The 20,238-nt window shown below is 36.7% G+C and overlaps 1 protein-coding gene and 1 long non-coding RNA gene across 2 annotated transcripts in view; one reads left to right on the plus strand and one right to left on the minus strand.

Moving 5' to 3' along the window:
* Positions 1-6,219, plus strand: part of CCDC172 (coiled-coil domain containing 172) — an 18,329-nt gene extending 12,110 nt beyond the window's left edge. The window contains exons 7-8 of the mRNA XM_040071790.1: positions 5,279-5,366; positions 6,187-6,219. Of these exons, the coding sequence (XP_039927724.1) occupies positions 5,279-5,366; positions 6,187-6,219 (121 nt within the window). The remainder of the gene's footprint in view (positions 1-5,278; positions 5,367-6,186) is intronic.
* LOC120756078 (uncharacterized) overlaps positions 1-16,154 on the minus strand; it is a 25,094-nt gene extending 8,940 nt beyond the window's left edge. The window contains exon 1 of the long non-coding RNA XR_005702009.2: positions 16,072-16,154. This is a non-coding gene — a long non-coding RNA (uncharacterized LOC120756078). The remainder of the gene's footprint in view (positions 1-16,071) is intronic.
* Between the last annotated feature and the right edge of the window lie 4,084 nt (positions 16,155-20,238).

The raw sequence follows: 20,238 nt of genomic DNA on the forward strand, positions 1-20,238 counted from the left end.
CCAAAATTAGGAAGGAAAAAGTAATTTTTTTCTTTCATACAAATCATACAGGAAATGTATTCCTTAGAGCTCAACAAATTGTTCATGCATACAGCAGGCTGCCTAAGCCTCGTGCATGCTTCTGGTGGGTTAGTTTTTTTTTTTTCTTTTTTTTTTGCAAGTTAATTTGATGTTAAATTTTATAATCAGAAAATATCAGTCTCTGGAGTAATATATGTGGTTCAAAATGAGTTTTTCAATGGCAATCTCCTCATTGATTTTTTGAGCTTTTCTTTTTAATAGCAGTGCCTAGTGGAACTATTATATCTTGAATTATGTTAAAAGAGCTTTCCATTATGAATTGCAATATGGATTTACAAAAAGTAGATCAAATCTGACTAACGATGCCTTTTCTTTGGTAATACAACTGATAGGTTAGACAAAGAAAATTCCAATGCCATCCATCTAGACATTAATAAAGTATTTGATGTTATCCCACATAGAAAAATACTAGTTAACCTAGGGAAGATATATTAAGTAAAGAAGTGAGTAATGGTAACAACAGTCAGAGGTCTGCAGTTTAAAATTCTGGGACTCAAAGGTAACAACATTCACAGTTGGTCTTGCTTATTGTTTTAATTAATGACTTTAGAATAGAAAGCATTTTAAGACAACATTATCTTAAACAATCAAACTTTACACCTTGCAGAAGAGTCACTAAAAAGAGGAGTAATATAATTATATACTGTAAGTTTATCTACTTGTTCACAATTACAGTACTTCAATAACAGGTACCTGGAAGCAGAGAGATCTGAACATACTATGTGTGCAAAATATAACTATTAACATCAAAAGAAAACATAGCTGTGGACATGATAAAAGGAAGAGTTCTTTCCAAAAGAATACCAGGAGGGTGTAAGAATACTTCGTACACATCTCTCATCTACTTGTCAAAAAAATTCATTCAACCTGGAAGATGAGCAGCACATGGAGAGCCCATAAAGCAGAATGAAACAAGGACAATTCTAAATCCTTTTTAGCTGAGTGTATTATACATATGAAGGAAGAAGTACATAATAGAGATAATAATTTCAGCAATAGAGTAGTCATATTAATATACCCAGATTAAGATCTAATTTTGTCTGTCCAACAGAAAATTGAGATAATTGAACTAGAAGAACCATTGACCCCTATTTACTTTCCCTATCTTTCAATAGGAGTCCTATTGACCCCTAGAAACACATTTCATTTCACATACATGCTTGTATATTTTTTCTTTCCTATGTAGCTCATTTTTACAGATCCAATGAAAAATAGTCCACACAACTTTGGTTTGCTGTCTGCACAATAAGCAAATCTCATCCTAGGTGTGCAATTTAATTTAGTGCACCTTAACCTTTCCATGTTTATCCACTTATTATTATAATTTCCTTAAATACGTCTTGGGATGTTTTGTGTATTTGGAAAATACCACCATACTTTTCAAGACCCCTAACTACTCTTACCAAAGCAAAAGCATAAAACTTCTTATTTTGCTTAAGGTAGATCAATTTCTTTTAATTTACATTTAATTTCCATTGTTATGTTGTCTAGTACCTTCTTTGGGTTCATGTTTCATCTTCTTGCTAGACTTTATTATTACTATTAGATCACTTGCTTAGTTTTATTATCCTTCTGCTCCATCAAGCACAGACTTTTATACTTAATTGTGTAACTCAAGTATTTGACTTTATATTTTGGGATACTGAGTTCCATGCAGGGCTTGTTTTCCCTCTTCCTCAATCAATTGATAATAGTTTGAAATTTATTGACTTCTTCAACTGTATCAATATCATATTCTGTTTAGTAGTGTCAGCAAATTGTAAATACCAGCAAAATCTTGCTCTCACTGTAGAAACATGCACATTAATTTCATCCCTGTGTTGAACTTGACAGTTACCTCTGTCTTACCTCTACTTCAGCTTGAGACAATAAACTAAAGTCTTCAATACTTTTCCTCAGTCCCAATAAAGTCTTAAAACATTGATAAATGTATCTTCTGATGTCCATGATGAAACACCAGAAAAATCAAGAAATGTACTCTCAAGTTATATACAACGTCTAAAGGAATTTCATTTTGTACCATGAATTCTGTGCCCTGTATATCAGTGTAAAGCAATTCTGTTTTATAATACACTACAATGTTTTCCCTCAAATTTATGATTAAAAAATAAAATGGTGGTCATAAACAAGGCAAAGACAAAAAGAATACAGAAAAAATTCGTACTTGTGTCAGCAAAACATAGCTAACAGACAGTCTGCTCCTCCTGCAACTTCAACAACAATTAGGTAGGATCTTTCAGCCCCACTAGATTAAAAAAAGACTAAAATTACATATTAACCCTACTTTCTACAGAATTTATTTCTCCTTTAAGACTTCTTTATGTAAAATTATTCTTGAAATGCAAGTTTTGGGTACTAAAGTCTTGATCCAGTAATTTGAATCTATGGATGATTTGCAGAGAGACCTCTTTGACAATAACATTATTTTCTTCATCGTTCAATTTATAATACCAGCATGTATTGATTTCAAATTATTTTTCCTCTTTGCCCTGTGCATATAGAGCTGAAATTCAAGAAGAATGTGTATCAACCACAAATGCCAATGACATTTAATAGCTGGGCTCATTTCAGAGCTGCAAAAATCGATCATCTTCAGTGATCTCCTCCTTCTTCATCTCTGTCACTTCTAGCATTCAAGACTAATGGAAAATGGGCCATTGATAGCAGAGCTCGGTCTAGGACAAGATGGCATCCAAAAAATGCTGATGTTGTTGTGCCGCCTACTTGATTTAAGGCTAGGTTTAGCTATTGCAAGTATGGCATTTCAGCTCCAGCTGTTCATTAGAGCCTGTGATACTGTAACTTGCCAAAACACTGCTATTCCAGTGCAATGACTTATTTTAAAGCTATATTTTATTGTCAGCAAGGAGAACAAAATGCTAAAAATAAAACAAAACAAAAGGACATGGGGAGCCAAATGGTAATGTGATTTTTCAGATTCTTTTTCCTAAGAAATCTGCATTTTTTCATAGTCATAAAAAGGCTATAATTGTCAAATTAATCCTTGTTCTAGCAAAAGTTACATCTTCTTCCATTTTCAAAGGTGACAGAAAACCTGCCTTCCATCTAGACAGTATAGTTTCATGAATAATTGGTTTGCACATTCAATCTGATAGTGGAAAGATGAATATGAATACCCTGCTTATCTTAAATGTAAAATGAAAAAACAAAATCTGCTTTCAGTTTAAACATTTTTTTTTTAGTAGTTCCATTGTCTCTCATTCCTTCTGGTAAAACTTCATCATTTATTCAGTAACTCAGGCGTCTCCAATGCATTAATTTTGTAGACTGTAACCTAACAGACAGCTCTTATTTTGTGAGTATAATATTCCTGGCACATACTGTAATTATCTAGCTTCTAAATAAGAAAGAAGGAAGACCTGAAAGCAGAATCAATTGATTAATGTAAGAATTAAATGCCACATTTGAATGAATGTCTTGTATCACCACTACCTGATGCTGTGTAAGGAATTGTGCTGTCACTACATTTAAAAGTTTTATAAAATATTTGAAATAAAATCTTAAAATCTGTATGCAAAATGTTAGTTTCAAAGCACATCATCAAAAGAAATTAAATCACAATCCCAAGACACAGATAAGCAACTCCTACTGCTTATCTTCTGCTTGTTCTATCCCTAATGTAGGCCTAGCATGGACTGGTATCATTCTTAGCTAACAAGTAGCAAGGAGTTTTACAGTGCGAAAGACAATGGGAGAGCATTTTCTCTGAGACCAACAGACTCTGTCTTTTTGTAAAGTAAATTAAACAAAGTAGGGCTTTTGTTTGTCTCAAGCAAATCAGTGTTCTAATATCACACTAGCAGAGAACACAGTGAGAAAACATGCAGAGACAAGGCAATGAAGTTAAGCAGATTTAATCAAGATCACAAGCTGATCTTAGACCTTGAAGTGAACTTCTCCCAACCAAATGTACTGAAAACTAAGTGTACTACAGTACAGTGAAAATTTCACTTCTTAACGCGTCATTCAAAATTCCCTTTTTGATTCTTGTGCTATGAGAAATGTTTCTGAAAGAAGGGACATTTACTCCTTTATCATGCAAGCACATAGAGCTCATGCTTTTTCCATATTGATGGTAAGATATTTGTGTTTTCCACAGGAGCAGCAAAATTAACTTCCAGTCTTAGTCTATTATTCCAAAGCTGCTGCACAGTGACTAAGCTATTCCTCTATTTAAAGATATACCTTTAAATAAAGCCATTTTCTGTGTAGAAAACCAATTCTCTTTGCACTAGGACAGCTAAAGAGGTACATAATTTCTATAATAAGGTCAAATAAATTGTTGTCTATTATATTATATAAAAGCAAAAAAAGTTGCTACCTTCTGTTTCAAGAAGAAACAAGTTCCTGCTTCAATACATTGGTTTAGCTATTTAATGACAAGCAGAATATTTTCAGTCTACTTGTATGTTCTAGAATATTCAGATTGTTTCCTGAAACTGTATTAAAGGTAAACAACCTTATCTTTGTGATTATGCATTTCTTCTGACAGCCATGAAAAGACTCAGTATAATCTCATCACCTTGTATTTATCAGGCTACTGAAAGCTCTGCCGTAGATTTCTCTGGGCCTACCAAGTATTAATTTAAATGACTACAGTCACTGATGTGCAGAGTTGAAGTACCTCCTTTTAGCAGGACTAAACAATCTTTTGAATGAAGAAATATCTATATTAAAAGTAATCCTTATTGCAGAATAGTTGGAGAACTCCTGGTTGAGAGTATTGGGAAGCAGTAAGTGCTGAGGAATAGTGGGAGCAGTGAGGAGAGAAGAGGAGCAGAAGCTGTGGAGTCTGTGGAGGGGTATGGAGCAATGCTGGCACAGGGGCAGGCAGAGCACCCATCTAATCCAGCATTCTGTCCCCAGGAGAGTCTACAAGAAGATACCCAGGAAAGATAAGAGTGGTAACATACAGGGCTTTCTAAGCGTCACCATTCCAATCCACGTGTTTAAATAAGGAAAATGATGACTAATGAGGCCATACATCTTCCACAGTTTATGGAAACAACACAGCCCAGAAATCTGTCTAACTAGCAAACTTAAATCCTAACCTAGGAAAATAGATCAATGAGGCTTTTCTCACTCAAGTCCAGTTGAGAATTGTGACCAAAGCTGAAAAAAATAGTTACCCAGCAACAGATCTCTGACCTGAAATTCTATTTGTTTTTTGACACAGACTTAAGAAAGAGTTGGAAAAATGCAAAGATGATAGTTGGGAAAGTGTCTGTGAGACTCTTCAAACAGAAATTGAAATTCTGCAAATGGTATGTAATTTTCATTATATATTTTAAGTGTTTGATAATTTAAAAGATGTCCTTTAGGATGATTAACAGTGGTTTTAGATAAGCAGTCTTTTATAATATGCATATCCCTAAACAGCCTCTTGTTGCAGACACACTCTGATATTCATTTTTTTCAGCTTATTTCCAAATGTCCAGGAATATAATTTCCGCAGAAAAGGAAAGTACAAAGAAGAATTTAAATATATGCTTTTAGCACAAGAAAGATGTACTGGGGGGACTTATATAAATTGCTAGTTTATTGAAAGCTGCAAAAGATTATGCATTTAGGAGCTAAATTAACCTTTACCTCCAGCTGCCAGTTTAATGGAGGATGGGAGTATGGAGAAATAGGATGTAATAACATCCTTTCATCTAGTATTTTATTTTGTCCACTCAAAAGTTCCTTCCAAACACTTACTAAAACATGTTTTTCTCCAAATGTCAATCTTAACTTCAAATTTCTTGATTGTCAGTCTGTGCCACAATACAAAGAGAAAAAATATTTTGAAGTCCCTTTTGGGAAACAAAGAGGTTTTAAAGGTTCATTTCTGAGCCCTGATTGAGCTGTATGAAGACACAGCTGCCACTACCATCAAGCAGAATGACAGTCTTGGGAAATTTGCATTACTCACTCTTATAATCAGTTGCAAGTTTCTTTTGAAGTAATGTGACTTACTTGGACTTGGTTATTTTTTTTTTTTTCTGATAGTTAAACAGCTCAATGTTTAAGACTTTCTCTGTAAGAGACATACTAAATTCATAAGATTACATTTTCTACAATTCCATTCTTTCTCTTTTCCAGAATTTGTCACAAAAGAAGTCTTCAGGGAAGTGAATAATATGTGGCATATAATTTGGAGTGTCATAGGAGCAAGTCTGGGAGTTTTTAAACTGTTTTACTCAGGTTCTATCAGATTTGCTTCTATTTTGTTTGTTTAATTCACAGTTTTTATCTGCCTTTACTTTTCATTAAAATAAAATTTTATTCATTTAAAAGTGAGAGGAGATTTGTGTTTTATCTTCATGTTCAACAGCTGTCCCTCTATAGGTTCCTCTTTGTGGCCCATGGATCACAGTACCTGGTACTGTACACATAAGGCTGAGTTCCTGCATTGCAAGCTCTATTCTTTATGCACTATTTTTCAAATGAATGGTCTCCTATATATAAAGGTAGTGACGTGGTCTTATTTGAGAGGAAGACTGCTATTACCATCAATAACTCTTAACAGGAGCTGTGACTATCTCATTTATTCCTCAACAATGCAATTCTGCAATCAACTCCCAGAAATAGCTCAGCTCCAGCAACACAGCTCGACAGTCCAGAAAAGTCTGCAAATTTGCCGAGCTCTAGGTGCCTCCAGTGGTGGAAAGCCAGTCTGTCACTTAGAACTTGCCTTCTGATAACACACACAAAAAAAATCTTTTCTCCCTCTCCCACAACCCCCAAAATACTGGCTGCTAACTTCAGCACTCGAAGACTAAGATAAAACCTTATGCTAAATGAAAAGGCTGCATCTCTAGAGGATTGGTGCAGAATTTTGGTTGAATCAGAATCCCTATTCACTCCAGCATGTAGGATGCGTAACTGTAACAGCAGTTCCCAGTCCTACAGAGGGAACAGACTTTATTATTCAGGTGCCTACAGCAAAACCACATAAGAGAATTCACTCTGCTCAGCCTCAGTCCACTCTGTGGCCATTGTCTCATCACATCCCACTGAGTGTGCAAATATTTTTCAATGCTTTCCACCTGAGGGTGGGATGGATAATTGCTCTTCACTAGTTTTTCTACACCCTGAGCCCTCCAAGCTACAGTGAGTGTCAGTCACACATAAAACAGGAAAAAAATGTTTTATTACGAAGAGAGGAATAAATCACTTTTGGAAGCTGACCAAATTCTGCCTTAGATGGAGAAAGTTTTTCCTCTTGGAACACAGCTGCAGTTTGAAGTTTGGCAAGGTTTGATCGGCAGCACTGGTATCAAAGAGCCTTCTGATCCACTGGGTTGGCTAGCATAATTCCAAGTGGTTGGAATTATCATTGTTAATAACCAGAGCTGTTGGAGCTAACATCCTTATAAGACTTTTTTTTTTTTTTTTTTCTCTTCCCTAAGATAGATCCTTTTAGGATTGCTTGATTTTAAATTAAGTCCCACAGACTTTGGTGGGACCATCTGATTTTTAAAGCTAAGCAACTGCTGTTTCTGGGTTTTGATCAAATCTGAAATAATACAGTTACATATCAAAACATCTTCAGGCAGCTAAGGCTGTGCTATTTCTGAGTTAATTTGATAGAACATAAATCTGGGATTTTCTAGAATGGCCACATTTATCTTGGTAATTTTATTAGTTTAAGAGAACTTGCTTATGTTAAGTGTATTTGGCAGTCAGCCAGGAAAACCTATTTATACTTTGTGTTTGTCTACTTATTTACAAGAATCCTTGAATTTCTTTTAAAATGGTCTCATATTTATACAACTCTTTGGTCCATATTGATTAAATATTCAGATAGGACGTAAACAGAGCTCACTGGTTTACCTCAAATGTATATTTGAAATTTTGGTCTAAGTGGATTGAACAGTAGCATTAAACAGCTACCAATTGATACTATACATTAATGTCCCTGTATCACCTGAAAAATCATCTGGGGAAAAAAAATATATAGTAAGCACTTTTCAGAGACTTCAGATTCCAGCAAACCAGTTGAAAACTCAGTTTTGTGTGTGTGCATCTTTTTATGTTGGGGGTGTGTGCATGAAAGTCTGACTTTGTGATTTTTGTAGCAGAATTACAGCATAAATATAGCAACATTTTTAATAACCCAAATGGCAGAAGCTTTCAGAATCAATATAAGAAAAACCCCCAAGAATAAAGATGACAAAAAAAAAAAAAAAAAAAAAAAAGAGAAATCAATACAAATCCTATTGGGCTAAACAAATCCCTCAACAGCTCTGGAAAAAAGTATGCCAGACTAACCCAGTCGTTGCAGGGTGAATGTAAGACATACTAATTTTTCCAACTATAAAAATACATTTGTCACCACTGTCTCAGGAGCAGTGTAATTTTGGACAAATACAGTACTTCTATTTTTAAGACTCAAATTAAAAATTAAGCAAAAATGTTTGTTCTGTGGATTTTTTTTTTTAATTCTCAAACTGAGTATGAGTAATCTTTTAAATAATGAATGCAAAAGAAGCAAATCTTCTATGCTTAATAAATACAAAAAAATAAGAACTGCCAGGTTGCCATGAAAACACACAGACTTATTATGATTTAAGTGAATTCTTTCAGAGATTACATAATGAAAACTGCATTTTTAACTGCAGGTTGCATATTCTATGAAGATAGTTGTCCCTTTTTATAACAAAAAAAAAAAAAAAAAAAAAAAAAAAAAAAAAAAAAAAAAAAGAAGAAAAAACTGAATTACAGACAAAGAAAGACTTGAAAAAGTTAATGAGAAAGAGGAAGATAGTAGAACCAAAATATTATTCTAGAGGCGGGAAAGGGCTTTGGAAGAACTAGCCATGCTTCTATGTTGGACTTGGGAACAGTTGTTTCTTAAGATCAACAGATGAAAAGCCTCCCATTTGTGAAAAGAGACAGAGAAATACTTTAGATTATGGCATTTTCCTATTAAGAACTGTCAAGCATCCAGCGCTACTCCTTCACAAAAGGGTGTCAAGTGCAGTTTCACCTCAGGCTGCCAGTGGCACCACGGTGCCCCTCTGCTCCTGTGACCAGGTACAGAGACACAGCTGGGCAGCGTGATCTTAGCAAATCACAGCTCCCAGCCATGCTCTGTCAAAGGCCCTTCCCAGCCTAATGCAAACAGGTGACTGCAAAGGAAGATCCAGGATCCATTTGAAATAATGGAGCAGGATACTAATCAGGCTGGGCCATGGATATGAGATGGCTCATGAAAAAATCATTGGATTTTCCGAAAGAGTTTTCCAGCCAGGATGAGTAAGGACCGAGTACAGAGCCCTAAAGAGACATCTGTTGAACCCTGAATTTACAAGATCACAGCTTTAAGACTATGGAAGCATAGCAAGGACAAGTCAGGAGCCAAAGAAACTGAGATACACAATGACAAAGTCGTGGTCAGAGGCCACACTGAGGAGCAGAAGACCCGAGGACCCACACTCCCAACTGGCCAGGACACAGAGCACAAACCATATGGTAACTGTGCAAAAACTGCCCCCATGACCTAATGTTATTTGTCCAGAGCTGTAGCTATTCTTAAAGCAAGGAACAGCTACAACAAGGGAAGAAAAAACCATGCAAATAAAAGGAATTAAAATGCAATTATTTTGTATCTTATAAGAATGATTTAAGCTACCACATTTTCATGTTATTTTATTCATTATTATGAACAGATTATTATGAACATTTCAAAGACTAACAAGAAAACCACTACAATACCTGACCACTGAATGAAATTACAGTTAGCTAATGCAACACTGCCCACACAAATTATCACTAATTGGTTGACATTAATATGATTGAGCTGCTGATAGTGCCAAAATAATGTCATAAGATGAAGAATAGCAAGAAAAAAACTCATTTAAAAATAGTATCTGTAACCAAATGAGAGAATGAATTAATGAGGAAAATTTCCTTTGTATGACACGGGGAAAATACATCAACTGAGGTCCCATACCCTTGTTCAGCTGACCCAGTTTATGAGGTCCTCAGTCACAGAGGGAGCTGACAGTCCCCAGCTACAGGGCTGGTTGCCTGCTTTGAGCTTCACAGTTGAGTAATCTAAAAAAAAAATTAGCCACCAAGATCTGTGTGGACCTGTTCAGGTGCTTTCTGCTCTGATATCACAGCATTCAGCCTGAGTGAATTTGGATGAGCCTGTGGGTATCTCTCTATTATAGTCATGCTAGTCCATGTTTAAGCTCATCCTGACTCAGCTCAGGTGTAGAGCAAGTCAGCTGGCTGAGCACAAGTCATCTTCAGTTTGATAGTGGCTTGTAAAACAAGAAAGGATTTCACCGCTGACTGAGCTGAACCAAGAGATAGGGACCTCATAAAAAAGCCTCCAGGTGACTTCCATGAAAAAGATAACACGCTCAGCAGCTATGCTACACACCTATTCTCAAGGATGACAATGCAAGAAACAGATAGTGGCCAAAGAGAATCAACAAAATAGTTCCAGCTCTCTGAAGTGAAATGTGACACTACGGTGTGGTAACTGGGTAACAGATCAGATTCAGTGTCTAATGACCTACATCTTGCTTGTCAATAGGTTATTTAAGCAAGTAGTAGCTCTGCTTCTTTTATTGATTGCTGCTGATGTGTAGTGCTTACATATTGTAGTGATAGCCCCACCATCCAAATTCTCATCATTCTTATTTTTCTGCTTAGGATTTGTTAGCCCCTTGTCCAAATGGCTTTTGCAATTATTTGCTTGTTCAGTTGGTGAATTTTTGGGGCTGAGTTTATCAAGTTTCATGCTTTTTTTAAAAAAATATTCTACATCAAGCTGCTGTTACTAGCACTTTGTGTAGCAAAGAGTCTGTATTCTGGGCTGAAAGACAATTGTATTTACTAATACCTTCTTCTACAGAAGGTTAGTTTTCACATGGCTCACAAGTAAAGCTCCTAAATCCCAAACTGTAGAAAGCACTTACAGACTCTGAGTCCCAAGGAGGGGACATGCCAGCTCCCATTATCTGAAGGGCCAAAAATCAGGCACATCCAGACATTTGCAGCCTCCTCGAGTCAACCTGCTGACACGTGCGGGGTTTGAATGTGTTTTCAGCATGAGACTGCCATTAGTTAAACATTTCTTTTATTTTTTGACTAAAATGTTATCAGAGAGCCTAATACTCTATCACTTTGAATTTTAAAACACCAGATGTGTTACACTCTTTGTATATGCCCTCTATATTTCTTCAACCAGATCTATAATTAATTCCCTTTTTTTTTTATCAGTTTCACCTTTCCTGTGATCATCCCCACAATCTGAATAGCTGAGGATCTTAAAAATTTCTGGGAAAAATATGAAATGGGAGCTGATTCCTTTCTTCCCACTAAATGCCTTGAGTATTTAAAGGCAACATCTATTTGTTTGGAAGGAAAAGCTTCAAAGTGATAAATTTTACCTGTAAATAATTTATTATATAGATGAAAACCCAGAAAAGCGTCTTTCTAAATACACAGCATATTTCTTGCATCTTACTGGAACAGTAATGCCTGTTATTGAGTATTAATAGAATTCAAGGCAGTTTTGATGCCATGTCCTAGTGAGAAAGGAACACATAGCCTCTTTTTCACTTTCAAATAGAGAATTGCTGTTATTAATTCAACTAAATTTACTCTAGCAGGAAGACAACAATGCCTAGCCAAAATCCACGTTCTAAGGAGGATTTAATACAATTTGGTAGTGATTAAGTTCACTTAAACAAAGCCTCCAAACATTTAAGCGCATAAAGATAATGCAGATAATCATAAAATAAACTGTGAACAGTATATTATGTACAGTAGAGAGAAAGAAAGTGTAATAACTTGTGTAATATCAGAATTTTGTGTCTCTTAGATTCTTCATACTCTGGTTCATAAATTCCTTTTGGCCTTGATTAAAATATTTGGATAATGAGGATGTTGGTCAAAGGGAGAATTGTAAAGGGATGTTTCAGTGCCATCTAGTGGGTTTATCAGGTTACTAAAAAAAATTCCCGCTTGTGTGACAATTTTATAATCATAATCAGAAAACAATTTTTGCTACTGTTCTATGCGTCCTTTTTCTTCAGTTTTGTATATAACGATGTTGGACACACTGCCATTAAAATGTTTGTGTTATTTCTAAGGCCATTTCTGTGCAAAAATAAATCCCATGCAGAGTGGGAGTACACTGAGATATACTGTGTGCAGGGAGGAGGCATCATACTCTGAGTCCAAGACCAATGACCTAGTGAGGCAACCCTCCATCCTTTGGCAAGAAGCAGCTTCAGCTTGAAGATTCCAAGAGTGGGGATGTATCAGACCTGTCCTGCTGACTAATTGGCATCTTGATCTTCATCTAACTGAGAGTTTGAATGTGTTAGCTGTGGCATCTCACCCTCATTTTTCCTTATATTTTCTTCTTCGAGGTAAAAAAGCCTTTTAATATATTTTCCACGTGTTAGTGCTTCTGTGCTACAATCAAGAGTTCCCTTTCAGAATCCTTTTTGATATGCTTAACAAATTGCATTCTTTCTGTCCTTCACAGTAAGGCTTTTTTCCCCCAGCATTCGGAAAAATCTTTGTGGCTTTCTTTTCACACCTTCTCCATTTCTTCCACTGTCAGAAACACTTGACACCTGACTTGTAAGCAATATTCTAGTACTGGCTTCATCAGTGCTTATATAAACAAAAAATTGCCTCCCTACTCCTACACACTGCCTGCTTGAATAGATTGACAAATTCACATTAATCTGTTTACCTCACACATCACATTAGAAGTGTGTGTTGACTCAGTTGTTCAAGAAGATTTATAAGCACTTTTCAAAGTTGCTGTTTTCAAGGATACCATCCTCCCCTCCATAGTTATAAATTTGATTTTTTTTTTCAGACATACAACTCAGTATGCAAATATATTAGAACAGAACTAATTGCATGGGTTCATTCTGTTGACCAAACTATCCATGTTACTCTGTGCAACTTCATCATCAATATCTGTCATGCTGCCGACCTCTGTCACCTGCATATTTTATCTGTGGTCATTTTTATATCTAAATCAGGTTATGCATTAAACTAGCATCGCTTTCCTTTGAGCACTCATCTTTGGATGAGTTTGAACAGTTTTAAACAGCCTCACTGGAGGTATATTTCTCACTGGCATTGTCTTCCTAACCCACCAGTTTCAGACTGTAGGTGCTACAGTCTGAAAGCTACTTTAAATGAGCAATAGCGCATCATGCTTGCTCAATGTCCCCTAGCAGCTGAATCATGTGCTATCAGCACAGTATGATTACATCTGTAATCTCTCAAAAACCTAAATCAAGCCTATTAACTGTATTCCTATAGTTTAAACCTTCGTCGCTGAAATCCTCTGCCCTTCTCCACTATTTTAGCTGGATCATATCAGGTTAGCTCCCAGTCCTTTTTAAATGCTCATAAGTTATTCACAGCTTTCACGCCTCTGCAATTTCCTCAGCACTCCAAAATTCATCTCAGAAGCTGTTGTTGTACATGAAGAGCCTCAGCCAAATGTGTTTTCTTTATGGACTTTCAAATTTGATAATTTAAAAAAACCCATTCCAAGCAGATGCTAAACTTCCTCCTTACATATTAATGAATTCAGTGGAATTTATGCATTAGCACATTTTGTTCCAAACACAAGAGAGGAAAAATATACCAAAGCTCTTTGCCCCTTTTTGCATCCTTCTAAAAAGCTGTTATGCAGATCTCTCTGAGGAGTCCACTTGAAAAGTGTATTTGGGAGCACAGCCCAACATCTCAAAATTCACCTGGAGCTCTGTGGCCATCAATCACAAACTGCCACTCCTTTAAAGCTCCCACAGTTCATCCCTAGGCACAGCTGCCTGCCATGGAAGCAGAACAGAGAAAGCAAAACCAGAGATAGCACACTACAGAAAGAGCCACTGCTGGTATGGTGGGCAAACTGACACCACAGCTGATGTTTCTCTTAGAAGCATTCACTCTGCCAGAAAAAGGTAGATACAGCTTCTAGTGATATACTTGCAATACTGCTGACTGTAATTATTAAATAAACTGATTTATATTCTGCTCCCATTTGAGCCCCTTCCAGTCTTGCTAAAGCCCAAGGAATTATCCATCAAGCACCAATCTGTCCCTTTAAGCCTGAAGCCTAAGCTTTGAACACTTAGCTTTACATGTGGGCAAGATCCCTTTGCCCAGATCAAACTGGAATTCCAAATTACTGACTTTTCTCAGCTATTTATGAGGAGATATCCACTGCTTATCGGGAGATTGATCCTTCTGGGCTCTATAGAGGAGAACAGAAATGAAAGGGACAAAAAAAAAAAAAAAAAAAAAAAAAAAGAAGAGGTCTGAGAAAAAATACTTGCTAATTGAAATAAAGTGTATGTAGTTCCCTCAGAGTTTAGTTACTCCATAACCAGAACTGCTATGAATAGAATTTTTTTATTTCTTTAAACAAAGTAAGTATATATTCTATATTTTTGAACAAGGACCAATACAGCTAGTATTAGAGAAAACATGTCTTAGAAAGCTGTGCTGAGCACCAAGTTAATTTTCTATATATTTTTCCTATTGAGAGAGCATTAAAGTAAAGCCAGGTAATTAAACAAAAATTAAAAATATCAACTTTTGTATCTTCTTTTTTAAAAAGGATAATATCCAGTTCTGAGTAAAATACTTCATTGAGACAAATGAGGATTCCTATATAAAGAAAACTCAAACACCAAAGTCCCTTGTAAATGGACAATGGGTTTGTGTGTTCTTTTTATATTATTATTATTTTATGTATTATTACACAGCCATAGCAAAGAACAACATTACATTTCGCCCTTAAGAATTTTATTTAAATAATTCCTATATCATTTGAGAATGTCTATTGGACATACCTTTTTAAAAAATATACATTGTTTCATGAAAGAAGCAGAATAGCACCAAAGTAATAGCTACACACTAGGAATTAGCAACATTAGCTGGGTAATCCATATTGTTCTTTGTTAAAACCAGAACACTAATTCTTGTGAACTTAAAGATTTACTGGTGGTTTACATACCACAGCACATGAGATCAAGACAATCTACCCTCCTCTTCCAAATCACATTTCAAACAAAGGTGTTTGTACAGAGCAACCACCGTTCATTCATATAAACCCACAGCTGCATAATTCAGCAGGGGTGTAGGCGTGTACTGTTGTGCAAAAGCATGATTGCTATCTTAAAATTGCTATATACATGAGAGGAAATAGGCAGATAAAGCAGGGAAGACGGGGCACTATTTACAGAGGACTTGCAGGAAGAAATCCCGTTGTGTTCTGTGTTTCTTTCATTAATATAGAGTTAATGTTGCAGACAATAAATGCCTCAGGTAGACTAATTATTCCAAGGAGTTTATAAATAAGAAAGACCAGGCAGAATAATGCTGTTGCATTGGAACAGGAATTGCACTAGGTGGTAGTGTGAACTTGCTCCTCACGAGAAATTTGTTAAGGATTAACAGTAATAGTTGTGATGCTCATTAAAAAAACCTGCCGCTTTCTACAACCAGATATACTTTATCTAGAAGATGTTACTGTGCTGAACAGGGTAGCAAGTACCAAGAAATTGAGAGATTCTGCAGAATCAGCTTTCAAAAAACCCCACAACTTCACCTTGTCTCATATTCATGCCTGTACCTCTATAACCAAACACTTATCATATATCTTGTTGCTTCCTTAATACTTACAAGTACTCAAAAAGGAGATCAAAACAACGGTTCTATTCTTTTTTTCAAACCCCTAATAATTTTTTCTCTCCTTCAGAAAAACCTTTTCAATTGGAATTTTCTTATTCTGGTCACTTATTTGAGGGATTTTTTTTTCCCCAGTTTGTTTGCTTTATCTACCTGTACCCTCAGCACCATCTTTCAGGTGCTCATGCTAGCAGATTTTTCCAACTTGTCTGCTAGAGAGCATCACCAAGTTCAGAAGAACACACTAGATTTAGGAAAATCTACATGATCTCCAAAACAGCTCAAATTTACCTCAGTGATGGTGGCTCAGTTCCAGCACCCCCTTGCAGCCTTTCCCTTGGAGGCTCAGGGACTTCACAGCTAAAATGTTCCATTAGAGCTCACTGCAAGCATTCCTATTTATTTATGGGACCTGCAAGTGAGCAGGTGCCTCATGGCACAAATTACAAAGCATCACACAAGAGCTAAAAATCCCATTTCAGCCCCAGCAGGAAGAGCAGGAGCCTGATGAGGGCAGGACCAAGGATCACCTGCAGGGAGGCTGCAGCTGCCCTGGGAAGAGCTGGGGGCATTGTTGTGATGCTCAACACAGGAACCCTAGCTCAGGAATGTTTTGCAGGTGATGTGCAGGAAGGAGAGAGGAGATGAGAGCATGCTGGGCTCAAGTTCTAGGACTGGCAGTGGCTTAGGAGGAGCATGTACATCCACCACAGGACAGGTGAACGAACAACCCAGGCTGGCATTATTGGCTCAGCAGGGATTGGGGCGGTGCAAAGTGCACCATTAAGTTGTGAAACTAAGTAAAGAATTCTGTTAATTCACTTCCCTGAGGTAACCAGCCATTAAAAAATAATAAAAAGGCATCAATTAAAAAAACCAAATCACTGGAGTTTCACTGAAGGATATTTAGGAGTGTCAGCTGTTATCCGTCTCTCTGTAACACTCGGAAATTGTAACTCTGGCTCTAACTATGCCATGACCAGTGAAAACACTCATTTAATCAGTGTATATTCCTTCTATTTTATAGCACAAAATAGCACAAATAAAGAAATAATAATAAAGTGTAGTGTGTATAATCATCCTCAAGTCTCCAGAGAAACTACCTCAACTACCAGACTACTTAAAAATGTAACAAATTTAAATTTCTGTTAAATCCTTTTAACACAGTTGTCTCCAGCTGTATCTTCAATGCAATGATTTGAACTAAATGGTCAACTTTATGTCTCTCAGAAGATATTCAAGCAAATATGATCTAAGACATCAGACATATTCAAATATCTTATTACTCCATGTCTGGTTTATTCCTGTGGAATTGAATGTACATAAATAGAACTTTTTACACCATTTGAGAATTCAAATAACATAAATTGTAACTCTCTACCTGACATAAGATACTGGAATATGCCAACTGTGTGGATATACTTTAAGATCTCAAATGATATACCCTTATATCCTAAACTCTAATAACAGCATGCAGCTGACATTGTAGATACATGATTGCATGCAAATACTGCCATCCACTTGCCAAAACTCCCAGATTTTATCTTATTTCATTCATGGTGCTTCAGTAGAATGTGAATTTCACTGAACAGCACCAAGATGTTTCCAAGCAGTATCTGATTCATTACTGGAAATGTAGTTTCTCACTGTGATTTCTGAAAGGAATTAAGATGTCATGTTTTTATTCACTCATGGAGAGTAGGAAGTTGCAGATCATCTAATAGAAGGAAATTCAACTAGCTCTAACATTTCATTTATAAAACACAGGTATAAACTAGAATAAATTGCACAGAAGGAGTGTCATGAAGCAGTAAATATGAAAGGACAAAAATATCAGAATCATTGGCATCTCTGCTTCCTTTAAATCCTTTTAAGGGATGCTGCAGCATGGTCTTACCTAGAAGATCCCATTAACTCCTGTCAGTGATGGGGAGGCAGCAATGACTGCTGTCAGCTGTCTCAGTCTTTGCTTGGTCCATCACTGTCGGGCTCTGCTTCCTCCAGCCCTCCTGCTCATTTCAGCTGCTGCCTGATCGGGATCAGGATTGTCCCCTTTTGTCTCTGAGTCTCTGGCCTCTGGGTGTTGCTTGATGCAACAGGCAGTAAGGATGATGGAAATGACTCTGAAGTGGAGTTAAAAGGTGCATGCAGAACTGCCCTCAATGTCATGACCCTTTCTATTAATTTCTGAGCTTTTTTCTTCTGCATAAAATTTCTACAGATGGTTGCTGATCCTGTCCTGAGTAATAAAATGCTTGCACTGTTCAGGTGTTTCTGCAACTGTAATCATACTTATTAGCTTCATAGGAAATTCCAAGCACATTTTGAGACACAGATCCTAAAGTTCAATTCACAAGAGTTTCTTTCCCTGATTTATACATGTCTTTTAAAATCTTTTATAATTTCTAAACCATCATGGAGTGTTGCAGTACTTCAAGCCCTTAGATACTGTTTTGAAATTAATATCTGATAATAAAAACTACTTGGAATTTATTTTAAGTAGACATTTTAAAGTCTTTGCCCTTTAGGCTGGTGGTGAATTGATCTGAGAATGCCAGGGTTAGTAAAATGATACTTCTGTGGCAGTCGCAGCATCTCACAGACTGAGCCCCATGGAGCCCCGTTGTGTCCCAGGTGTGGATCTCCGAGGTAACGCAAACTCCAGAGGGAAGACTTGCTCACTGAGTTGTTCTTGCTCTAATTTAAGATTAGCTGCAAGTATCTTGACATGACTCCTGTGCAGTGCCTGGCATTTTGCAGTCCTGGTTCATGCCAGGCTCCCTAGGAACACCGGTAATGCAAATCGGTTGTAAAAGTAGAACATTCTCTTTGTGCTACCATCTTACTTCATTTATCCTACCCTGAAACATCATCAGATGCCCTTTGACCTGAACACAAGAAATGAGACCAAGTTTGCCCTACACCAAAGCAAGAGTGTTTTCAAGTCCTCTTGATCTACTGTATGACAGGAAATGCAACCAGAAAAGTGATGTTCGTAGGAATTTACTTTCAATTCTACTGATAAAATGCCTGCTTATACCAGTCTAATGGGATTAACTAATGAGACAAGCTGATAATTAATGTGTTGTTTAGAGGCTATGCTATTTTAAGGCAGTAATGAACTGGCCAGCAATGAAATACAGCCTGGGTTTTTTTTAGTTTGGGTTTAAGGATTGGGGAGGGGTGGTGCCCCACACAGCTCCCTATTCCTAGCTGACTGCAGTGTGAAGGGGGATGGTGGAGGTTGGGATGAGCATTGAGCATTGAGAGCATTGTCAGGGCACAGACCCCAGCCTGAGAACGAGAAAATGTTCCTTCCTGAGGCTGATGGAGTAGATGAATCACCAGACATAATTAAGGACCGGAGTGTCTCTGCAAATCAACTGAAAATAGGGGTAGACAGAGATTCTGGTATTTACACATCCACCTGGCTGATTGTGTGGAGGACACTTCAGCTATTCAGAGAACCCTCTAGTAAAATGAGACCTTGATTTTTCTTACAAAGTAATCATTTTTTTGAGATATGTTATCATTCCTTATCCATTCTCTAGATGTATGTATTGCGTCAGTTTGAGACATATGAACATTTATGGCACTGAAAGGCAGAACTCAGGGTTTGTTCCTTCTCCCAGTTCAGTGACTGAGATTGTCACTCCTCTGCTGTTCACTGTCCTGAAGTTGTTCATTGCTATACTTTTTCTTTATGGACAGGGTAGGGGGGATGAATCATTAATGAAAGAATTAAGTTTATCTTATAATGGGATACCAATCATGCCATGACTTTTCGGCCTTTGTGAATGACAATCTTGCAAGCGCTCCTTGCAGATGGGGAGGGCTGTAATTGCTTCTATTTGAGACCCAGAGCTCCCTGTAATCAGCATTTACACAACGGAGATTGTGCAAATCTTGAAAACACGTACCTAACTCACCCTCTGTCTATGGATTCTGTGCTCGTCTGAAGATAATTCTCTCCTCTGTCACTTGAATGACTTAATTTCAATGGCATTAAAAGATATGCCCAGTAAATATCTTGCTTGTGTATCATAGAGAGTGCAGCAAGCGTGTTAAAAGTCGCCCATGTACACAGTGCATAAGAAGTAATAATTTAGATTATTAAATTTCTGCTCCCTGTAGAGTATTGCTGCAGGACAAGAGAAAAACTTCAATATTAAATCTTTCTGGGATAAACAGAGAAAAGCAGAGAAAAATTCTAAGGGAAAAACCAAGAAATCCTGAAGTGACATTTTTACTGTATTTAAGATTGCATGCCAGTGAATGCACTTTGTTATTTTAAAAGCTATGTTACACTAAAAAACTATAAAGGCGTTTACCTTTATCTTCCATATTGCTTTAATTCTGTGTTATAAATTGAAAACTACATAAAGAAAGAGTATTAGCTTATGCCACCTGGTAAATTTTCTACTTTAAAGCAGATAGAGAATTATTACTTAAAGAAGA

Source organism: Hirundo rustica, chromosome 8 (genome assembly GCF_015227805.2).
Source record: "Hirundo rustica isolate bHirRus1 chromosome 8, bHirRus1.pri.v3, whole genome shotgun sequence".
Taxonomy (NCBI): Eukaryota; Metazoa; Chordata; class Aves; order Passeriformes; family Hirundinidae; genus Hirundo; species Hirundo rustica.